At 30.2% G+C, this 21,756-nt stretch overlaps 1 protein-coding gene and 2 pseudogenes across 2 annotated transcripts; 2 read left to right on the top strand and 1 right to left on the bottom strand.

Moving 5' to 3' along the window:
* Positions 1-1,870: 1,870 nt before the first annotated feature.
* LOC100777339 (beta-fructofuranosidase, cell wall isozyme) lies at positions 1,871-6,801 on the top strand. The gene is made up of 7 exons (XM_003531563.4): positions 1,871-2,056; positions 2,230-2,238; positions 2,946-3,802; positions 4,115-4,273; positions 5,470-5,705; positions 5,959-6,049; positions 6,498-6,801. Exons 1-7 carry the CDS (start codon positions 1,894-1,896, stop codon positions 6,675-6,677), a joined length of 1,695 nt encoding a protein of 564 aa, XP_003531611.1. The 5' UTR covers positions 1,871-1,893; the 3' UTR covers positions 6,678-6,801.
* Positions 6,802-9,716: 2,915 nt separating this feature from the next.
* On the top strand, positions 9,717-16,343 carry LOC100806932 (beta-fructofuranosidase, cell wall isozyme-like; annotated as a pseudogene).
* Positions 16,344-16,968: 625 nt separating this feature from the next.
* Positions 16,969-20,998, bottom strand: LOC100776803 (protein MAIN-LIKE 2-like; annotated as a pseudogene). Its single transcript, XR_003267894.2, has 7 exons — positions 20,770-20,998; positions 19,266-19,444; positions 18,998-19,105; positions 18,262-18,894; positions 18,006-18,170; positions 17,538-17,928; positions 16,969-17,447 (listed from the first exon to the last, which is right to left on the bottom strand). The product of XR_003267894.2 is annotated as a protein MAIN-LIKE 2-like (transcript).
* Between the last annotated feature and the right edge of the window lie 758 nt (positions 20,999-21,756).

The raw sequence follows: 21,756 nt of genomic DNA, 5'->3' as shown, positions 1-21,756 counted from the left end.
GACTGTGTGAACTGAAAAGTGATATATGAGAAAATGAAATAAAAAAGTAAATTATTTGTTTAAACGTTAATATAAATGAACACTACAATTTCCTATTAGAAAATTAGTCTCATAATTACACTTACAACCACATTCAAGTAAAGACTAAAAAAGTTAATTTAAAAATTTATGATGAAGTTTTCGCAAGTTAGAAATCAAACACTAAATTAGATCATAATATTTATAATCCTCGCGTTAAAGTGGGGGTTTAGGATAAGTTTCACACGGGCCTCACTCATATTATAAAGAGGTTGACAAAAATATGGTTTTACTATATTCATGATATGAAGTTACTTTAATTATATATATATATATATATATATATATATATATATATATATATATATATATATATATATATATATATATAGGATAATTTTTAAATAAAAGCTTATAGGAAAAAATCAAAGATAAATGAAGAATTTTTTATATAAATCAAAATTAACTCATACACTTTCATTTTTATAGAAATTTTATCATTTAACTTCTCAGAAAGTTGAGATATATAGTTAAGTTGATTTAACTTAAAAAAAGTTTAAGTCATTTACTTATTTATTTGAATAGTGCCAGGGCCGCCCCTATTTATGAAATCAGGGGATGGTGTGCCATGTTCCTTATCGAAAATAGAGGAGCAGCCCCTTGTAAATTGTATTTAATTTTAAATTTTCTTAGCTGTACAAACTTCAAAGACAAATTTGATTAATATTTAACGAAGTCAATCACCACGGTAGTCCCAATGAAATAAGAAAAATAATACTAACCTATTGGATTATTTATATATTACAAGAAAAATGTCTGACATTGAAAGTACGGGATAATGAACAATTTATCTTTATGTGTTGCTTTATTTATATGATCAGATATCGAATTTCTATTATACGCTGAAAAAACTTAAATTATTGTTAGCCTAATGATTAATGACATAATAATATTTCAACAATTTTTCTGGACTACTGACATATATATAATAGTTTTATAATAATAATAATAAAGTTGTAGTTCATCTTTCACAAACTTACTAATGAGGATATAGACAGAAAGAAAGATTTTTTTACAACCAAAAATAGTTGACAATATCTGGAGAGGGAAAGAGATGGAATATATATATAGCTTTTGATAATTATTATATTATTTTTACACACTATCAAAATAGTATATGTCAAATTTTATTAAAATTAAACAATAATAAAAATAATAAATAGATAATCAAATAATTCATATTTTAATATATTTTTAAATATTTATATTATATTTATTTTAATTTATATGAATAAAATAATAAATAATATAAAATTAATATAAAATTTTAGATATATAATCTATATGAAAAAAACTTTAAATCTAATCATAAATTTTTTAAAAATATTATTTAATTAAAAATTATAAAATGATATAATAATTATTAAAATTATATCGATATAATTTGATTCTTTCTATATATATATTTAACAGTTTAATCTCATGTTCGTTCGTGTGTATAAAATAAAATAATATCTTCATAAATAAATCTTCATACCTTTAAAAGTCTCTTTGCCATTAATTAACAAGAAATACAGTATATTATATCCGTAGCAGGTGATACTATATAGTTGACTTCAAAAATTTTGTCACTAAATCTTATTTACACTTTGACGTGTAAAATACTTGTTACTTTCCTCATTGCTTCTGTCATGTTTTTGAATTTTCACTCAACACTTTTATATACGTGAAACAAATTTCACTCGGTAAGCCATGATTAATTTATATTTTTTGATCCATTCACAAAACTCCACCATAGCCAGCGGTATAATTATCTATATAAATAGGAAAGAGCTCACCTGCTTCTCTCCACAACATTACCACACAGCAATTGCCATGACTATGTCTACTATTTGGCTTTTGACTCTCTTTTCTGTCATTTATGGCAGTGCAGCTACTCATCACATTTATAGAAATCTTCAGAGTGTATCTTCTGATTCCTCCAACCAACCTTACAGAACTGCTTATCACTTCCAACCTCCCAATAATTGGATAAATGGTATATATAACATATTTCCTTCAACTCATCTTATAGTTTCTCATGTACCCTTTATTCCTTTCTTTCTATTCTTTTCATTTGTTTTTGTTAATTTATGTCTCTAATTAATCTCTTGTTTTTTTCAATTGATATGTTATCCTGAAATGGACATGTGGATGTATTTGGACTTGAAGATCCCAATGGTTAGTTCAGTTCACTTATATGAAGAATCTCCCTCAGTGCATCTTTTTTACTTTCTCTTTGTAGTTTCTTTCGATTCATGTCGTAATATCATCATCCCTATTCTCATATTCATCTAAACAACAATCATTTCCGAAATTCTGGAAATTCAAAATGGTTGAAATAATGTTGAAATGCAATTTATATAAGAAAACTAGGAAGAATGCAGAAAATTACAATGTTTCCCAAAGTTTGTTTAACAGCACCTACAATGCCGTAGAAATCAAATATAACGTAAAATATTGAGCTAGATCTCTATAGACTAGGGCCAGAGTAAAAGAAAATAAATGAACACATCATTGATTAACAAGTTTCTTCCATTTGGTTGGCTTTGTTCTATAATATAATAAACTGATGCATGTAGATAATAGTGAAGTCAAAACTACTTATCTTTCTTTATGTTTCTCTCTAATTGAAATATAACATGCTAACAAAAATAATTAGGAGAGAAAGTGTCATTATGTGTTATTTTTTAAATTAAAATATAAAAAGACGCGTAGAAACTAGAAAGGACTCATGATATGAATCCACAGAAAAGACTCATGATAGTCTTAAAGAATTCACAAATCACAAGTTGATACGTGCCATTAATTTTTCTATCTCTTATTATTTTGTGCTGAAAAATAAAAAAATAAAAAATTGTCCTTACTTGGGGCTTTATAATTGTCAGGACCATTGAGATATGGAGGACTCTATCACCTGTTCTATCAATACAATCCTAAAGGTGCAGTTTGGGGAAATATTGTGTGGGCACATTCAGTTTCAAGGGATCTTGTGAATTGGACCCCACTAGATCCTGCCATCTTTCCATCTCAATCGTCCGATATAAATGGTTGTTGGTCAGGATCAGCCACACTACTTCCCGGGAACAAACCAGCCATTTTGTATACTGGAATTGACTCATTGAATCAGCAAGTTCAAAACTTTGCCCAACCAAAAAATTTGTCTGACCCATTTCTTAGGGAATGGGTTAAGTCCCCCAAAAATCCCCTAATGGCACCAACTAGTGCTAACAAGATCAATTCAAGTTCATTTAGGGACCCCACCACTGCTTGGCTAGGCAAAGATGGGCATTGGAGGGTACTTGTTGGAAGCAAAAGAAGAACTAGGGGAATGGCAATCTTGTATAGGAGCAAAGACTTTGTTAAATGGGTTCAAGCCAAACACCCTTTGCATTCAACCCTAGGAAGTGGCATGTGGGAGTGTCCTGATTTTTTCCCTGTTTTGAGTAATGGCCAATTGGGTGTTGACACGTCGGTGAACGGTGAATATGTTAGGCACGTGCTCAAGGTTAGCTTAGATGACAAAAAACATGATTACTATATGATTGGGAGTTACAATGCTGCCAAGGATGCATTTATCCCAGATGAAGAGTCTAATATATTTGTTTTAAGATATGATTATGGAAAATACTATGCCTCAAAAACTTTCTTTGATGATGGGAAGAAGAGAAGGATTTTGCTAGGGTGGGTCAATGAATCCTCTAGTGTTGCTGATGATATCAAGAAAGGATGGTCTGGAATCCATGTAAGTTCAATTCATTGCAATTTCTTAAATTGTTATTATTGGTTTGCTCACCATGTTCTAAAATCAAGACTTCATCAAACCAAAAAGTGTTGACTCTAGGTTCAAATAATTAGATTTGTTTTTTGGGCATGGTTTATGAAATTATGATAAATGGAATATAGTTTAAATAATAGTAGTAGCATGAGCCAGCTCATACCATGATGAGAAAGTGAGGCTCCACAGTTTTTTTTTTCCTTTAGAAAATGAAGTTGACCTAGTACTATAGAAAACAGTGAGGGTGAAATTTAATGAAAATGCACATGTATTTTGCAGACAATTCCAAGGGCTATATGGCTTCATAAGTCTGGTAGACAGTTGGTACAGTGGCCAGTGGAAGAAGTTGAAAAGCTACGTGCATACCCAGTCAACTTGCTACCCCAAGTGCTAAAAGGAGGCAAGTTGCTTCCAATTAATGGTGTCACAGCATCACAGGTAAGTTTTACTTGCTACAATCTATAGTAACAATAATACTAATTATAATTTATAATCAAGGTTCTAAATTATGTTCAGGATCATGCTTGCAATAATTTTAGAAAAACTATACTATAATATTGCTGAAAATTAGGGTCAAATTCGCCCAATATAATCATAATTTACGGTCGCAAAATGGTTTTGAAGACCACCCGATTTTTAATACTACACTGGTATACTATATGTATTGTGATATACAAAGTCCTTGTATTTTATATTTGGAACAATTTGAAGTCTCTAGGTTTAATAACTAGAAGTTTAATCGAGAATACTCAAATAGAACCGATCCATAGGCATACAAAACAAAACTATAGGTTCCAAAGTAAAAAGAGAATGCGTTTAATATCTTAAAAGCATATATAATATATCTAATTTTTTTCTTCATTTATTAAGTAGGAAGATTATAAAGAAGATTTATAATGATTTTATTTTTTCCTACTCACAGGAGTTCAGATAAAGATATTTTTTTATGCTTCAAATAGAACATGTTTTAAATTTATACTAAAAATAATTCCGATTTTTTTTTTACTTTGAATGTTGTGCTACGGTGGGCGGTGGGTAACAAGAACAAACTTTTTAGCTTATCATACTCTTTTCCATAGATTCTCTCTTAATTAATTATTAAGTGGAATTCATGTATAGTAAATATGTAGATTTCATTTTTTATTTACTGGGTCTTTTCTTTTCCAAAATGATGAGACCTACTTGAATTTCAATTAATAAAAAAGAATGTACTGAAGAAAAAAAATTGTTGAAAGAATGTTACTAGTATCCTTAGATGCTTCTGTCTTAGATGTTAAACATACGAACACTTAATAAAATATAACTTTTATGGTACATTAGATCTATTGATTTTCAGATTCTATATATATATATATATATATATATATATATATATATATATATATATATATATATATATACACTATACCATCCTTATATTAAAGTTCAAATTTAGATAGAATATATATAGAAATTGATCACTATAATAAACTGATTTGTTAACATAATTTTAAGTAACTAAAAATTAAAAGACTTTGTTGATAAAACTCACTTTAGTGATTTGTATTGATAGATAATGATAATAAAAACCGACGAATATATTTGTTTTAACTTTTAAGTTTTAACACCAATCATTCGTCCTTTGCTCTTTGCAGGCTGATGTTGAAATTTCGTTTGAAGTGAGTAAGTTGAGAAAGGCTGAAGTATTGGACTATTGGACAGACCCCCAAATTCTATGTAGTAAAAAGGGTTCATCCGTCAAAAGTGGTTTGGGCCCATTTGGTCTACTAGTTTTTGCTTCAGAGGGTTTGCAAGAGTATACATCAGTTTTCTTCAGAATATTCAGACACCAACACAAATATTTGGTGCTCTTGTGCAGTGACCAAAACAGGTTTGTTTTGTTTGTGTTGTGTTATCTAATTATTTCCATCGACTCAAATTTAATTCTCTCCACATTAAGGTTACGTTTGATTGAGTGGAAAAAAATGAAATAAAAATCAATTGAAATAAATTTTTTAAATTAAAATAGAATGTAAAAATTGTAAACCATCTTATTTTCTTATTCATTTTTCCTTTTTTTTTCTTTCTCTTTTTTAACTCAAACGAATGGAGCCTAACTCTTATGATATACAAATGCATGACAGGTCTTCCTTAAACAAAGACAATGATTTAACCTCTTATGGAACTTTTGTGGACGTGGACCCTCTTCATGACAAGCTATCATTGAGAACCTTGGTAAGTTCCAACTGATTACAGCAAATGCATGATGATCACATTAATTAGAAAATTTTCCAATTTGTCTAAAATCATGAGATATTATGATGCACAAACTTTCTTCAAATAAAAATTTCTATGGATTGTAGTGGCTCACAAAAAGGATGCATTCAAATCAAACTTTTACGTTTTAACAAGTGCATGATTTTAATATAAAAAAATAGAGGTATACTAGTATTTCTCAGAAAATATAAAAAAGAATTTTATATACACGTATTCAAACATTTATGCACAAAAAGATCATTTGTAAACAGATAAGTTTAATAGTACTGATGGACATAAAAACGAAAATCACATTATGTGTGTATATTGAAAGTCATGGCTATAAAATTTCTTATCCTTAGTATTTTCTTTTGTTCAAATGATCTTTCATTGTTCCTACTAATGCACAAGTTTGTCACTTCCACAGATTGATCATTCTGTCGTGGAGAGTTTTGGAGGAGAAGGAAGGGCTTGCATCACAGCAAGAGTTTATCCCACGTTGGCAATCAATGATAAAGCACAACTATATGCTTTCAATAATGGAACTGCTGATGTCAAGATCACAAGATTGAGTGCTTGGAGCATGAAGAAAGCACAAATACATTGAAAGTAAGTAGAGTGGGAGAAATGGAAGAACGATGAAAGCTGATGATGACAATTTTTTTTTACTTCTTCTATTAATGCCTCCAAATATCATTAACGCAACAATAATATGCTTGCCATTCATCTTATATATTCAGATTTAATATTTGATAACTTAACAAAATTAATATATATATATATATATATATATATATATATATATATATATATATATATATAAGAAAAAGGGTGCCATTAATTAATTATATTCTGACACTCCTATGCTTGTCACCAACGTATTTTACTATTTGTTCTCACCACTTTAGCTTCACTTTGAGAATGAGTCAACCCCTTGTTTTATTCAAGGCTATATTGGAAAAGTTATTTTAATTAGTTTTTAGATTTTTTATTACCTAAAAATTTATTTGACTTTCTGATAAATAAGTTTTATTTAATAGTTTATAACATTTTTTATTAGAAATTAAACATAAAAAAAATTAGAAATCTAAAATAAAATTTACTAATTTATCATGCACTTAAAATATATTATAACCAAATATCATATAAATATCTATATTTTTGTTATTTTATATTTTTTTAACTATTTTAATGAAAATAATTTTATTGAACACTTATGATTTAATAATAGAATGATTCAATTTTCAAACCTTAATTATGTTTGGACAAATTTTTTTAAAAATAAAAAACAAAATTTAGAAAAATGAAAAAAAAAGAAAATAAAAAAAGGAAACAGAAAAAGATAAGAAAAAAAAGGAAAGGAAGAACAAAAATAAAATAGGAAAAAATAATAATAAAAATAGAAATAATTATAAAGGACAAAATGAGAAATAACACTATAAAAGGAGGAGGTATAAACACAATTACAAAAAAAAAAAAATTACACAAAATAGAACACGCATAAAATAAGAAGAGGCACGACTCCTAAGAAGATAAAAGAAGTTCATTACATCACATTGTTTGGCACTACATGATAAAGGAATGAATCATTGGTCACACGTGAGACTCTTATATATATATATATATATATATATATATATATATATATATATATATATATATATATATATATATATATATATATATATATATATATATATATATATATATATATATATATATTTTTATATAATAAAAAGTAAAAAAGAAAAGAAAAAACATAAAATAAAAATTCCTATTACACCACCTTTTTCACATATACAATTTCTTGCTTTTATTTTGGGCCTAACCCATTTTTTATAAAATAATTGTACATAAAATAAATACTATTAGTCACACCTCTATTTACATGTACACCCTCCCTCTTGTCCAAATGAAGTAGAAACTACTATTTACACCATCCTTTTTGGGGTTTGGTTCTATTATTTTTTATTGTTTGGTTAATTTTTAGTATATTGTAAATATTTTGTCACTTATTTATTTCCCCCATGTTTTTAATCCTACGCCCCTAATTACTAAGTGTATTCTTCGCTTCTATTTTATCCCTTTCTATTCTCATTCAATTTATTTGTGTGTGTCTCGTCTATTGATTACTTAAAGTTACGTTAATCATTTTGAAATTTTATGTTAGTACTCTTTGGTACACGCTTACATCTTGTGCACTTCATCCTGGTTTCGATTTGCTTAGTGGTGTTTTAATAAACGTGTGAGTAAATTTAGTAAATGTCATGTTGGGTTTTCAACTTGCTTGACTTCGCAGTTTACCGCAAATTCAAAATCTTTTTTTTTCACATTCTGTGCACTCCAAGCCGGGTCTCTGACTAGCTTGGTGGTGTTTTAATAATGTGAGTAAAATTTTGTGAAAGTCATATTGGGTCTTCGATTTGCTTGACTTTATAGAGTATATTTGAGATTCTCAATTTTCTCTACAAAATTTGCACATTACTCGAGATAACTTGTCCAATGCATTAAGTGATTCTCTCATCTGTTTTCTTAAAATTCAACGACGCTTCAAGATCTAACACCTTAACGGTTCTTTATCACACAATTAAAAAAAATCTTTCAAAAAAAATCAACCCAACAAACAAACTCTTTTCTATCCAAAAAATTATGTTAGTCTGATTTCTTCATTACACTTGAAGATATGTAGGAGCGAGGACAAACCTCTTGTTGACCTAAAAAACTTTTAAAAAATCATTTTTTTCCTAAAAAATAAAAATTCACTTTATTTTTCTAAATAAACAAAAAATATAATGAACATAACTCATATTCTCGAGGGAAAATAAATAATTAAAAGGTCACTTTATTTTTAGCACATTCGATTAAAGGTTGTTGTCTTCATGACGAACACGAGGGAGACTAGCACCTTCTCTATGTATAAACGATTTCCGAATCTTTTTTCTCAAACCGTAGATTATTCTTTATCCTTTTTTTATTTCACGACATTTTCCTTTTTAAATAAGCATTGGTGGTGACTTCGCCCGTTTTTTCTTTTTGGAAGACCTCTTTTTATCTCATTTTATCGTTATACTGTCATGACCCACGTTGCTACACTAATAACATTACATAAATTTTTGTGCATAAAAAATCTAATGTATACAATTTTATTAGACTACATGGGATCAGGTTATTTAATCCCATTTTTAATTTGGGTTAGTTGGACAAAATCTTTAATAATTAAGCTTAACAAATTTCAACTTTAAATTCTATCTGTTCAAATCTCAAGCTAACTTATTTTCAATTAGTTTTGTAAAACAAAATTATAACAAGATTTCTAATTATAACAAGATTTTCCCATGAATCATTTACAAAAGACTAGAAATACAATTTAACGTCCGTAAATACTTGGAAGTGTTCAAGTCTCGTTAATAAAAAAGAAAAGTCTCATTAGTCATTAATACTCTGTACCTTGAAGAAATGGTCCAACTGGAGCAGATGCTCGTTTTAATTGACTTCAAAATTCTGACAAATGGACCAAAGTGGCTTCATTTTTTCTTTTCATATCCTTCTCAGTTTTTTCCTACATTTATTCAACCCAAAATTGGGGGTTGAATGATTAACATTTCCTTAATTTCATATCTTTTTGATCCATTCAGAAAATTCCACCATAGCCAGCAGTTTTTTCTATATATATAAATAGATAGGATAGCACACCTTCCCTCCACAACATTACCACATAGCAACCATGATTATGTCTACTATTTGGCTGTTAACTCTCTTTTCTGTCATTTATGGCAATTCAGCTTCCCATTATCTTTATAGAAATCTTCAGAGTCTATCTTCTGAATATTCCTATGATCAACCTTACAGAACTGCTTATCATTTTCAACCAGCTTGGAATTGGATAAATGGTATGCATATTTCCTTCAACTAATAATAATCTTAAATTTTCTTATATACCCTTTATTCATTTCTTTCTATTCTTTTCATTTATTATGTGTACAAATATTTTGTCTCTAATAAATAGTTTATTCTTTTGCTTCTTGTTTTTGTCACTTGATATCTAATCCTGAAATTGGACTTGAAGATCCCAATGGTTAGTTCAGTTCTCTTATGAATCTCTCAGTTCAGTGCACCTTTTTTTTCATGTTCTTTTATGAACTTTCCTTCAATCTATCGTATTATATCATCAATTTTCATTATCCCTATTGATATATTTTTTTATTAAAAATAATCGTAATGACTCGATTCATGATTTAATTATATTTTAAGTAAGATTCTTATAGAGTGTATTTTGGGATGGAATAATGTAACACTCATCGGGCCCCTATTGTTATATCTATATTCATTTCAGAATATTTCTGGAAACTAAAAATGGTTGAATTGTAGAGTGCAGAAAATTAAATGTTTCCCAGAGTTTGTTCAACAACAGTCTTTTCAAAGCCGTGTAGAAATCAAAATATAGTGAGCCAGATTTCTACTGTAGGGCCAGAGGAAAAGAAAATAAGCATGTAAACGTGATGCATGCACGTAGATAGTAGTGAAGTAAAATTACTTATCTTTTTTTTTTTTCTATATGTTTCTATCTAATTAAAAAATAACATGTTAACATAAATAATTAGGAGAAAAAGTATCGTTATGTGCTATTTTTATTTGAGTTAAGATAATAAAAAAAATACGGGCAGAAATTATTTGAGATAACAATTTTTAGAATAAATTATACCAACTATCATGAAGTCTCTTAAAATTATACAAATTCTTCATTACACCATGTTTTCCTACAAGAGAGGTTAGTATAAATGTTAAAAAAATATGATTTTGTGTAATTTCACAAAATTTTAAGTGTGATCAATATAATTTACTTTAATTTTAAAATTCTTAATTCACATGTTAATACTTATCAAATAATTTACTATTTGCACCGGTCTTTTTTTATAAGAAATAAGTAATAGTATATTTTACACTATAATTTATTTTTTGTAAAAAGTAGCAAAGATAATATCTCTTAATGTGCATTTGTTTTGAGGTACCATTTGTATTTCCAAGAATGTTATAACCAGGAACATTATTCCTCTTGCATATATTAAAAAATGTCTTTGGTTACATTCTAATATATCTAGGAATATCTTTTTTTCAGAATTTAAAATAATTTAAATATATAAGTGTGTTAAAAATACTACTAGACTTACATATAAGAAAAATTAACTAATTTCACATTAATATATAAGACAACTTTTTTGCTTATATTTATGTCCAAAGGGAGTAATTTTTTAAAGGAGTATTAATAAGTAGCACATTTCTTTAAATACACAATCTCTAATTGATTAAAATTTATTAAAAATTACAAAATTAAGATAGATAATATTAAATAAGATGTGAAACCCACAAAAATTTATTATTTTGAATAAATTTCAACCAATAAAAATAATTATATATTTTTAAAAGAATATATTAGAGAATATGCTCTTAGCATTCCTCAACTTTTTATGTTCCTATGAGAATATAAATTTCTCACTCCTCATAGTAAGAATAAAAGTGAAGAAAAATATAATAATATATTTTTTTAAGAAATTAACAATATTTAGAAATAATATTTTAAAGCTCATAGCAAATATGAGAATATTACAAATTTACATATAAGTTTAGCTACTGTATGTTTGCGTTTTTTAATTTTAGTCTTATAAGTTTTTTTTCTTTTTTAGATTTTATAAGTTTATATTTTTTTAATTTTATTTCGTTTAAGTCTTTTTCCTCTATTTTAGTTCATCTAAATTTGTGATTTTTTTTTTCAATTTTAATCCCTAAAGCTCGAGGACTAAAAATAAAATAAAAAATTACAGGAACCAAAATTAAAAAAAAAAAAAAGAAAGAAAGGAAAATTTACAAAAATTAAAAACTTTAAAAATTATAGGGGCAATAATTAAAAAATTACAAAAAATAAATTCATATTAAAGTATTTTTATATTTAGATTTGGAGAAATAATTTTTTAATCAGTAAAACAAACACAGTTTTATATTAAAAAAAAAATGTCCTTACTTGGAGTCGGGGCTTTTGGGTAGGACCAATGAGATATGGAGGACTTTATCATGTGTTCTATCAATACAATCCTAGAGGTGCAACTTGGGGAAATATTGTGTGGGCACATTCAGTGTCAAAGGATCTTGTGAACTGGACCCCACTAGATCCTGCCCTATTTCCATCTCAACCGTCCGATATAAATGGTTGTTGGTCAGGATCAGCCACACTACTTCCTGGGAACAAACCAGCCATTTTGTACACTGGAATTGACTCCATGAATCGCCAAGTCCAAAATTTGGCCCAACCCAAAAATTTGTCTGACCCATTTCTTAGGGAATGGGTTAAATCACCCAAAAATCCTCTAATGGAACCAACTAGTGCTAACAACATTGATTCAAGTTCATTCAGAGACCCTACCACTGCTTGGCTAGGCAAAGATGGGCAATGGAGAGTACTTGTTGGAAGCCTAAGAGAAACTAGTGGAACGGCACTTTTGTACAAGAGCAAAGATTTTGTTGATTGGGTTCAAGCTGAACAACCTTTACATTCAACCCTTGGAAGTGGAATGTGGGAGTGCCCTGATTTTTTTCCGGTTTTGAGTAATGGCCAATTGGGTGTTGACACATCATTGAATGGTGACCATGTTAGGCATGTGCTCAAGGCTAGCTTGAGTGCTAAACAACATGATTACTATATGATTGGGAGTTACAATGCTACCAAAGATGTGTTTATCCCGGATAACGGGACTAATCAATTTGTTTTAAGTTATGATTATGGAAAATACTATGCCTCAAAAACGTTCTTTGATGATGGAAAGAAGAGAAGGATTTTGTTAGCATGGGTCAGTGAATCATCAAGTAGTGCCGATGATAAGAAGAAAGGATGGTCTGGAATTTATGTAAGTTGTTTGCAAATTGCAATTTCTTATTTTGTTATTGAATAAATCATCAAATATATTTCTTAAGTATTACCTTCTATCATAAGTAATCTTTAAAGTATTGAAATTACATTATAATTTTGAATATCCACAAACTATTAAAGATTATTTGAACTATTTCTTAATGGATTAAATTATATTGGTATAATTTTAATAATTATTATATAATTTTTATAACTTGATATATAATATGATTTTTATTTATTCATAACTTCAACTTCGTATCCTATTGCCCAGAGGCTCTTCGCTATGCTAAGGTATAGGGGAGGGATGTTGTTTTCGGATTCGAACCCATGACCAACAAGTCACCAAGGCACAACTTTACCGCTGCACCAGGGCTCGCCCTCATTTTTATTTATTCATATTTTAGTATATTTTAAAATATTTATATTATATTAATTTTAATTTATATGAAAGGAATAATAAATGATTTTTTATTAATATGAAGTTTTATACATGTGATTTATGTGAAGAGAATTTTCAATCCAACGATGAGTTTTAAGAAAATACTATTTAGTTAAAAATTATAAAATGAAATAATAATTATTAAAATTATATCTATATAATTTAATATTTCCTTAAGTGTATATATATTGAAAGATTACTTATATAATTTTGTTACGAACTATTTAAGGTACAAAAAATACTACTTTGTTGACCGTTGGTCTTTGCTCAATAACTTAGATTTGCCTTTTGGGCATGGTTTGAGAGATGGATATGGTTTAAAATAACATGAGCCACTTCATACCATGAGAGGGAGAGTGAGGCTCCACAGTTTTTTTTTTTTTTTTTTGTCTTCTAAAAATTGAAGTTGACCTTAAACAGTACTTGAAAACAGTGGTGGAGAAATTTGATCAATAATTAATGCACATGTGTTTTGCATAGTGCAGACAATTCCAAGGACTATATGGCTGCACAAGTCTGGTAAACAGTTGGTACAGTGGCCAGTGGTGGAAATTGAAAAGCTACGTGCATACCCAGTCAACTTGCCCCCACAAGTGCTAAAAGGAGGCCAATTGCTTCATATTAATGGTGTCACAGCAACACAGGTAAGTTATACTTACTACAATCTAGTAACAATTAATAGTACTGATCTACTCAAGGTTTTAAATTACCTATGTTCAGGGGATGATAACAAAAAAGTTTTTTTTTTTTTTAAAATATTGTGGCAAATTAGGATCAAATGCGCCAGATACAACCCATAATTTACTGTCGAAATATTTTTGAAGACCGTGAAATCTTTAATAATGCAACCCCAAAAATGATTTGAGACAACTCCGGGTTTACATTATCTGATTAATGTGAGTGAAATTGAACTTCAACTTCTTAAATAAAATCTTGAGTTTAAATTTTGTAAATAAAAAATAAAACATGAATCTCATTTTTTATTTTTTTAGTTCTTTTTCTCAAATTAAAGTGAAATTTAATTTCAATAGTAAAAAAAGAGTGTGTTGAAAAAATAAAGTGTTAAAAGAATATATTACTATTACTCAAGTGTTAAGCATACCAACACTTAATAAAATTAACGTAGCTTTTATATTTTTTTTATAGGCGACGTAGCTTTTATATGATACATTAGAGGCTTTCTAAGTTATTGATTTTCAGATTCCCTCAACCATCCTTATATCAAAATTCAATCAACCATCCTAATATTAAAAGTGCAAATTTAGATAGAATATAGAGAAATTATTAACTACTACTATATTAAGCTGGTTTTGTTAACATTATTTTAATTAACATAATAAAAAAATTATAGAAATTAGAATGTGAGTTTTGTTTCTAAAGCTGGTCTTGGAGTAGATAGAATATATATTTTATTATTCTTTTATATTTTTAATATAATAAATATTTCTTTCTCGGTTACTAGATAATGTTAATAAAACCGATCATGGGTATAATAAGAGCAATAATTTGTCCTTTGCAGGCTGATATTGAAATTTCATTTAAAGTGAATAAGTTGAAAAAGGCTGAAGTATTTCCAAATTCTGTGTAAAAATGGTTCATCCATCATAAGTGAACTGGGCCCATTTGGTCTGCTAGTTTTTGCTTCAGAGGGATTGCAAGAGTACACATCAATTTCCTTCAGAATATTCAGACACCAACACAAATATTTGGTACTCTTGTGCAGTGACCAAAGCAGGTTTGTTTTGTTTGTGTTGTTTTCTCTAATTATTTCCATCAACTCAACTTCAATTCTCTCCAAGTTAACTCTTCTAATATACAAATTCATGACAGGTCTTCCTTAAACAAAGACAATGATTTGGCCACTTATGGAACTTTTGTGGACGTGGACCCTCTTCATGAGAAGCTGTCGTTGAGAACCTTGGTAAGTTCCAATTCATGAAGCTACGAGATATTAAGATGCACAAACTCTTTTTTAGAAAATCAAATTGTTAACATCGATCATATATGCACAAACGTTCTTCAAATATTGTAAGTCAATTTCTATGGACTGTAGTGGCCCACAAAAAAAGTTGCATTAATACAAGACTTACATGTGCATCAGTATATGGTGCAAACATTTCAAAAATAAAAAGTCAATTTCAATGTATTGTTAGCCAGCAAAAGTTGCATCAGTATGAAACTTACGACAAGTGCATGTCACATTGATTAGAAAATTTTTCCAATTTGTAAAATCATGAGATATTATGATGCACAAACTTTCTTCAAATAAAAAATTTCTATGGATTGTGGTGGCTCGCGAGAAGGCTGCATTCATAAGAAACTTTTAAGTTTTAACAAGTGTACGATCTTATTAAAAAAATAATAGAGGTGGGTATATATCACAAAATATAAAGAGAATTTTATATACATGTATTCAAACATTTATGCAGAAAAAGATTATTTGTAAACAGATAAATTTAATACTATCGATGGGGATAAAAACAAAAGGCAATATATGTGTGCATGTTAAAATTCATGGCTATAAAAAAATTTCATCCTGTAGTGTTTTTTTTTTCTTTCCTTCAAAGGATCTTCAATGCTCCTACTAATGCACAAGTTTGTCCCTTCGACAGATTGATCATTCTGTGGTGGAGAGTTTTGGAGGAGAAGGAAGGGCTTGCATCACAGCCCGAGTTTATCCCACATTGGCAATCAATGATAAAGCACAAATATATGCTTTCAATAATGGAACAGTTGATGTCAAGATCACAAAACTGAATGCTTGGAGCATGAAGAAAGCTCAAATAAATCGAAACTAAGTGGAATGCATAGAAGAAACCACAAATAAATTGAAACTAAGCACAAATAAATTATGAAACTAGTCATTGATGATGTTGAAATTTGCAAAAAGAGAGACGGTGTCCCTAAAGAGACTCATCTATGGTTATAATAAATTTTTTCACGTTATTACTATCTTGCAGTTGTTTTTTCCTATTATTTTGCAAAAGTGTGAATGTCAATGTGTTTTTGGATGTTTTTGTCTCCTTCCAGTGCATTTTGCGTAAACTTTGCCTAGTTTAAATTAAAGTTTAAACGTACTTTATTTTATTGGATAAAGAAAAAGATCGTGTGATTTTCTTATTCTTTAAATTAATATCATAGTATCACTGGTAATCACATTATGCATTATTGTGGGTGGGGAGATCATGAAGCAACTAATAGAATAGCATAAAGGCATTTTGTTCCCAATTGCAAGACAAATAAAAAGATGAACTGTCAAATGCTAATATAATATATATATATAATACCAACAAGTCATTATTTTGAGTTGTATTATATTTGGTTACCTTAAGTAAGGTTTCGAATTCAAACTTTGTAAATGAAAAAACATGGTTATGAGAAAAGAAAAAAAAAATTCAATTAAAGGTGATCAGTCAGATGCTTCGAAGGAGATTAATCATAGACAAAACCGATGGATATTCTATACTAATAACATGATTAAAAAATATAATATATATATATATATATATATATATATATATATATATATATATATATAAACATTTAAAAACCAGGCCATACATCAGCAACATGGGGGTGGATCCAATAAATGCCTAAAAGGATCAAATATCAAATGGAACTTTACAGTAGATACTTACAAACTATCTGCATTCAAATGTCTCAATTTTTTTTAATGTTAATAAATATGCCATCCTCTTCTATAAAATATACTCTTGTAGTGGTGTTGACCATTTGAGATTATATACCTTCGTCCTTTACCAACCTGAAGTTATAAATATCAGTAGGCTAAGGTCAGGATTAGCTTTGGACTGTGCTCTATTCTGCTGCTATTCATATTCCATACTCAGATGGTCCTTTTGCCTACCTTTCCGTTTACCCTTCTTTTTCACTTTCTCATTTGGAATTTCTTCAAACTGCCCTGTTAAACATTTGTGCACAATGTTTATCACTTCATCAAGCAACTCTCTATTATAAGAATCCAACCCTTCTGCTGAGACTATATCAGCAATATTTGCAATTTCCCTCATAGCAGTAACCTGTAAAAGCATGTAGCAGTCAAGTAAAAGTATTGATATTAACATACATTCCAGTAAAAGACAAACAATGATAACTAAGCAAAGAAATACTGTTCTTTGATACTCTGATTCCAGGGATGATGTGACTCTCCTGATATATTTCCGGGTAATCTTCTGATACCACTGCATGTACTCACCCTCATCAGCAATGTCACCACCTTCAACAACATAACCCAAGGTTCTGACCACTCTGAGAGCCAAACTCCATTTTTTCCATCAAGTCTACCCCGTGATCCACTATACAACTCTTCCTCTCCCATCGTTCCACGTATTTTGGGATAGTTTGATGCATGCCAAATTGCCTTAAGCAACGATCGGGAAGATGCCTTTCCACTTTGTCGAAACACAATAGCATAGTCCTAGATTCCCATAAAATCAGACTAGCTTTTATATCTTCTGGTATGGATGAACAGTCCATGTCATTGTAAGGTAGCCACTGGACCTGTGTACCAACACTGCACAGATTTACTATTTTGTTCTACTTAATTCATTAAAATAATCCACATTATTAACACTTACATCACATGGATTAAGAGAGTCCAAAGCCTTTCTGTAGGACACTACATTACATTTCATCCAAGCACCACTTTTCCCTTTTCATTTAAGCAGAAAGGGAAAGCAATTATTATCAGGTTCTTGATTAAATTTTGGCAGTCCAACATTGAGGCGAGAATAACACCAGCACTAAAAATAATAATAATAAAATATTATTCAGTCAGTATTGAAACTGAAAGAATCAGCAAAAGAAGAGAGTAAAGGGAAGTAATGTTATAACCTGTACTAGAGTTAAACAGCCACTAATAGTGCTTTGAGATTTAAGAGAAGCATTGCCAAGTGCTCTATATAAAAATGCTAATGCTCCTGGACCCCAAGCAAACTTCCCAGCCTTGTCAAAGTCTTCAAACAAAGAAAGGTAAATAACAGGGACTTTGTTCCCTGTTGTTGTAGAAAATATTGTACTGCCTACTAGGTATAAAAGGAAAGCACAAGTACATCGCTCAATTTCCTCCTGTGATGCATCTTCAGGACACTCAGAGAAGAACTCCTTCAGCCAAGTAAGCTTCACCATTCCACCATTCAGGTCCTCAGGTACTCTCCCTAATAATTTTTCACAAACTGAACTTGGTGCACTTATTGGACCTATCACAGGTTCTCCATCAATAGCCAATCCAAGTAATAGTGATACATCTTCAAGGGTTATTGTCAATTCTCCAACAGCTAAGTGGAAGGAATTTGTTTCTCTCCACCGCTCAACCAAAGCTGCTATCAGTGCATTGTCAAGACTCATAGCAGGAAGTAATTGTAGGTAACCAAAACCAGCTTTCCCAACCAACTAAATCTGTTTAGGTGTGAGCTTCCACTGATCAAGCATTGAAGTGTGTTCATGGCATCTAAGTACACCACGCTCCTGTGGATTTGGAATGACTAATATCATCATATCCAATTATATGAGTATTGAGAAATTTTCATATGATTTATTAAAAATTATAAATAAAATAATATCCACCTACATGTCCATCCCAAACTGCTGAAAATATATGATTATCTTGATCATAAAGAACATAATTATCAATTGGTCCAGGATCTTCATTGAGCTCCATTTAGGAAAGAAATGAGAACTATCCAAAATACAAGAATCACAAAAAAGAAATAACTATGAAACAGCCCAATTGATGCAATAGCATATTATTAAATTCATTACCATTCTTCATTAAGCAAAGATAAAATAACATGGGACAAGAGCATATCAAAATTGCAACTAATTGTTTCGGAGCTGACCTTCAGATTAAGTGTCAGTTTGATATCTGTTTTGCCAATTGGAAATTGCAGCCCTCATATACGGTTGAGCCAAGTTTAAGTGAGGGTCAAAGCATGGTTAAAGCTGCTTGACTTGCTTCTACAAAACTAATGGGCCAAAGACCTTTCTTCCAACTTATCCCACTATTTTGCACCACCATCTAGATGAAAAAGAAAATTTTCATGTTTAGGATATAAATCTTGGACTATTGTCACTAAAAGTTTAAGTAACAAAAAACACAACTCTGCTTGCAAAACAAATATATACAAATCCACTAGAAATAAGCACCACAAAATTTTCACTGCATTTATATTAAAGCCGTCATATTAGGGGATTATTTTATTTCTGTAGCTTTCTCTTTTGATTTTAAACTTTATGGTCTAGTAAAACAAGGCAAAGGAATTCAAATTCTTTTGGCATTATAAACCAAACAGATCCATGATCCATTTTTCCATTGTCACTGCAAATTTCACTAACATAGAACATTCTACTCTTATTGTCCAATAGAATTTTCCAATGAGTTTGATATGCAGTTCACAATCATAAATTACACTTGAAGCATTTCTCCAAACTCCACTTTATCCACTTGGGGTTCCTATCACTTTAAAATATAGACCTGAGAAACCTAAACAGTGCAACGTGTTATATGATGTGATCCCCAATCTCCATCTCCAGTAACATTGCTAACCTGTGTCTTGCCAAACATACATAATGCATTCTACACAGTCTTACTCTTACATAACTGTAAACCCTTTCATTTCAAAGCTTATCTCTACAACTCCAAAATGCCCACAATTCAATTTTATAATTCCCATCCTTGACAACCATTAGCTTAATCATCCACAGTAGTGATAATTTATCACTATTTTCAGCTTGAGATAAAACCCTTGCCGAACTTGGTACGGTAACTTATATGTTCTATCTTGGTTAAGACAAGAAAGAGTATCCAAACCTAAATGGAGAGCCCAATTTTTTTCCCACACAAGGTCTTCTTTCTATCATGACAATAGTAAAAAGGGTTGCATAAAGCAGAATTTCAGAGAAACCAGCTTATAGCTTAATGGCACCCACCCAATTTCCTTTGATAAACTCTTGATCCCCGGTAAGTAAGTTTTCAATGCTCTCTCACACACTTACCCTACCTTCCCCATTCATTTCCCTACTCTCACAAAAGGATGAAAATTGCTAAAAATTGCTACAAGTTGCTGTTGATCAAATAATCCTCACCAGTTCTCTAAGTAGAAAGTTCCAATTTCCCATTAGAGTCTGATAAATTTCCAAGTTTCCAAAACATGTCTTATCTTTCAGACCTTAAATGAACGACTAACACAAGACAGATTTTTCTAGACCCTAAAGTGGAATCCTAGCAGATAATTACAAATTCTAGGCAAAATGAAAAACCCACCAAGAAAAAAGGTCAATTTATTCAACACATTGATACAGTAAAGAAAGAGAGAGAAGGTGGAACTATAGTCCAAGAAATACCGTCCTAGTCGATGAGAAAGCGAGTGAGTCACCGTGTTTCGAAGAGGACGAGGAAACATAGTGAAACGCTACAGCATGTCTAAAAAAGATCTCGGTTTGACGTTGTTGGAAGCAGCTTGCCACTGCCAGTGTTGCCACCCACAAAACTGGAACCACACTGGTGGCGGAGATGACCAAGGATTTGATGCCCTTTTTTTTTCTTTTTAAGTTTTTTTCTTCTTTCTTTTCTTAAAAAAAACACTTTTTTAATACAGGAATAAGAGACATTTAAAAAAATAGAATAAATTAAGTTTTTTATATTTGGAAAATAGATTATTTTTATATTATTATTTAATATTTATTTTTTCCCAATTAAGTACCTAAAAAAAGTTGTTTCTGCCACGTCATCAAACTTTTTTATCATTGACACCTCAATGTTATATTATCAGTTTCTTCTTCTTGTCTTTCTTTCCCTTATTCCTTACTTTTCCTTTTCAAACGAAAATCACCACGTCATGTCACCACTGCTAACCGTGTCGTTCACAGCCACCAATGCACCCTCCAACCCCCTCTCCTTCTCCTTCTTCCCCTTCTCCCGTTCTTCCCCTTACCCAACAAAAAACAATCCATCCCACGCCACCAACAAAAAACAACTCATCTCACCTTTTCTTTTCCCTATCAGCTCCGAACCCAAATCGGTTTTGCAACCGCAAGCAACTTACCCTCTCCTTATAGGAACACTTTCTCAGCATCCCATCCCACTTGCTTCTTCCAAGGACATCATTTTCTCCAACAACATCGACTCCACTAAACACTCCTCTTCGTGTTGTTTTATGTTTGAAAAGAGGGAGAAGGAGAAGAGAAGGGGTTGGACAGCATGATGGTGGTGATCGATGACACGATCGATGGTGGTGGCGTGACGTGGTCCACAGTGGTGGTTTCCGTTGGAGAAGGGAAAGAAATGGAAGAAAGGGAAGAAAATGATGACTTGGCGCTAAGGTGTAGTGA

This window comes from Glycine max, chromosome 8 (assembly GCF_000004515.6).
Source record: "Glycine max cultivar Williams 82 chromosome 8, Glycine_max_v4.0, whole genome shotgun sequence".
Lineage (NCBI taxonomy): Eukaryota > Viridiplantae > Streptophyta > Magnoliopsida > Fabales > Fabaceae > Glycine > Glycine max.
This window is presented reverse-complemented; position numbering and strand designations above follow the sequence as displayed.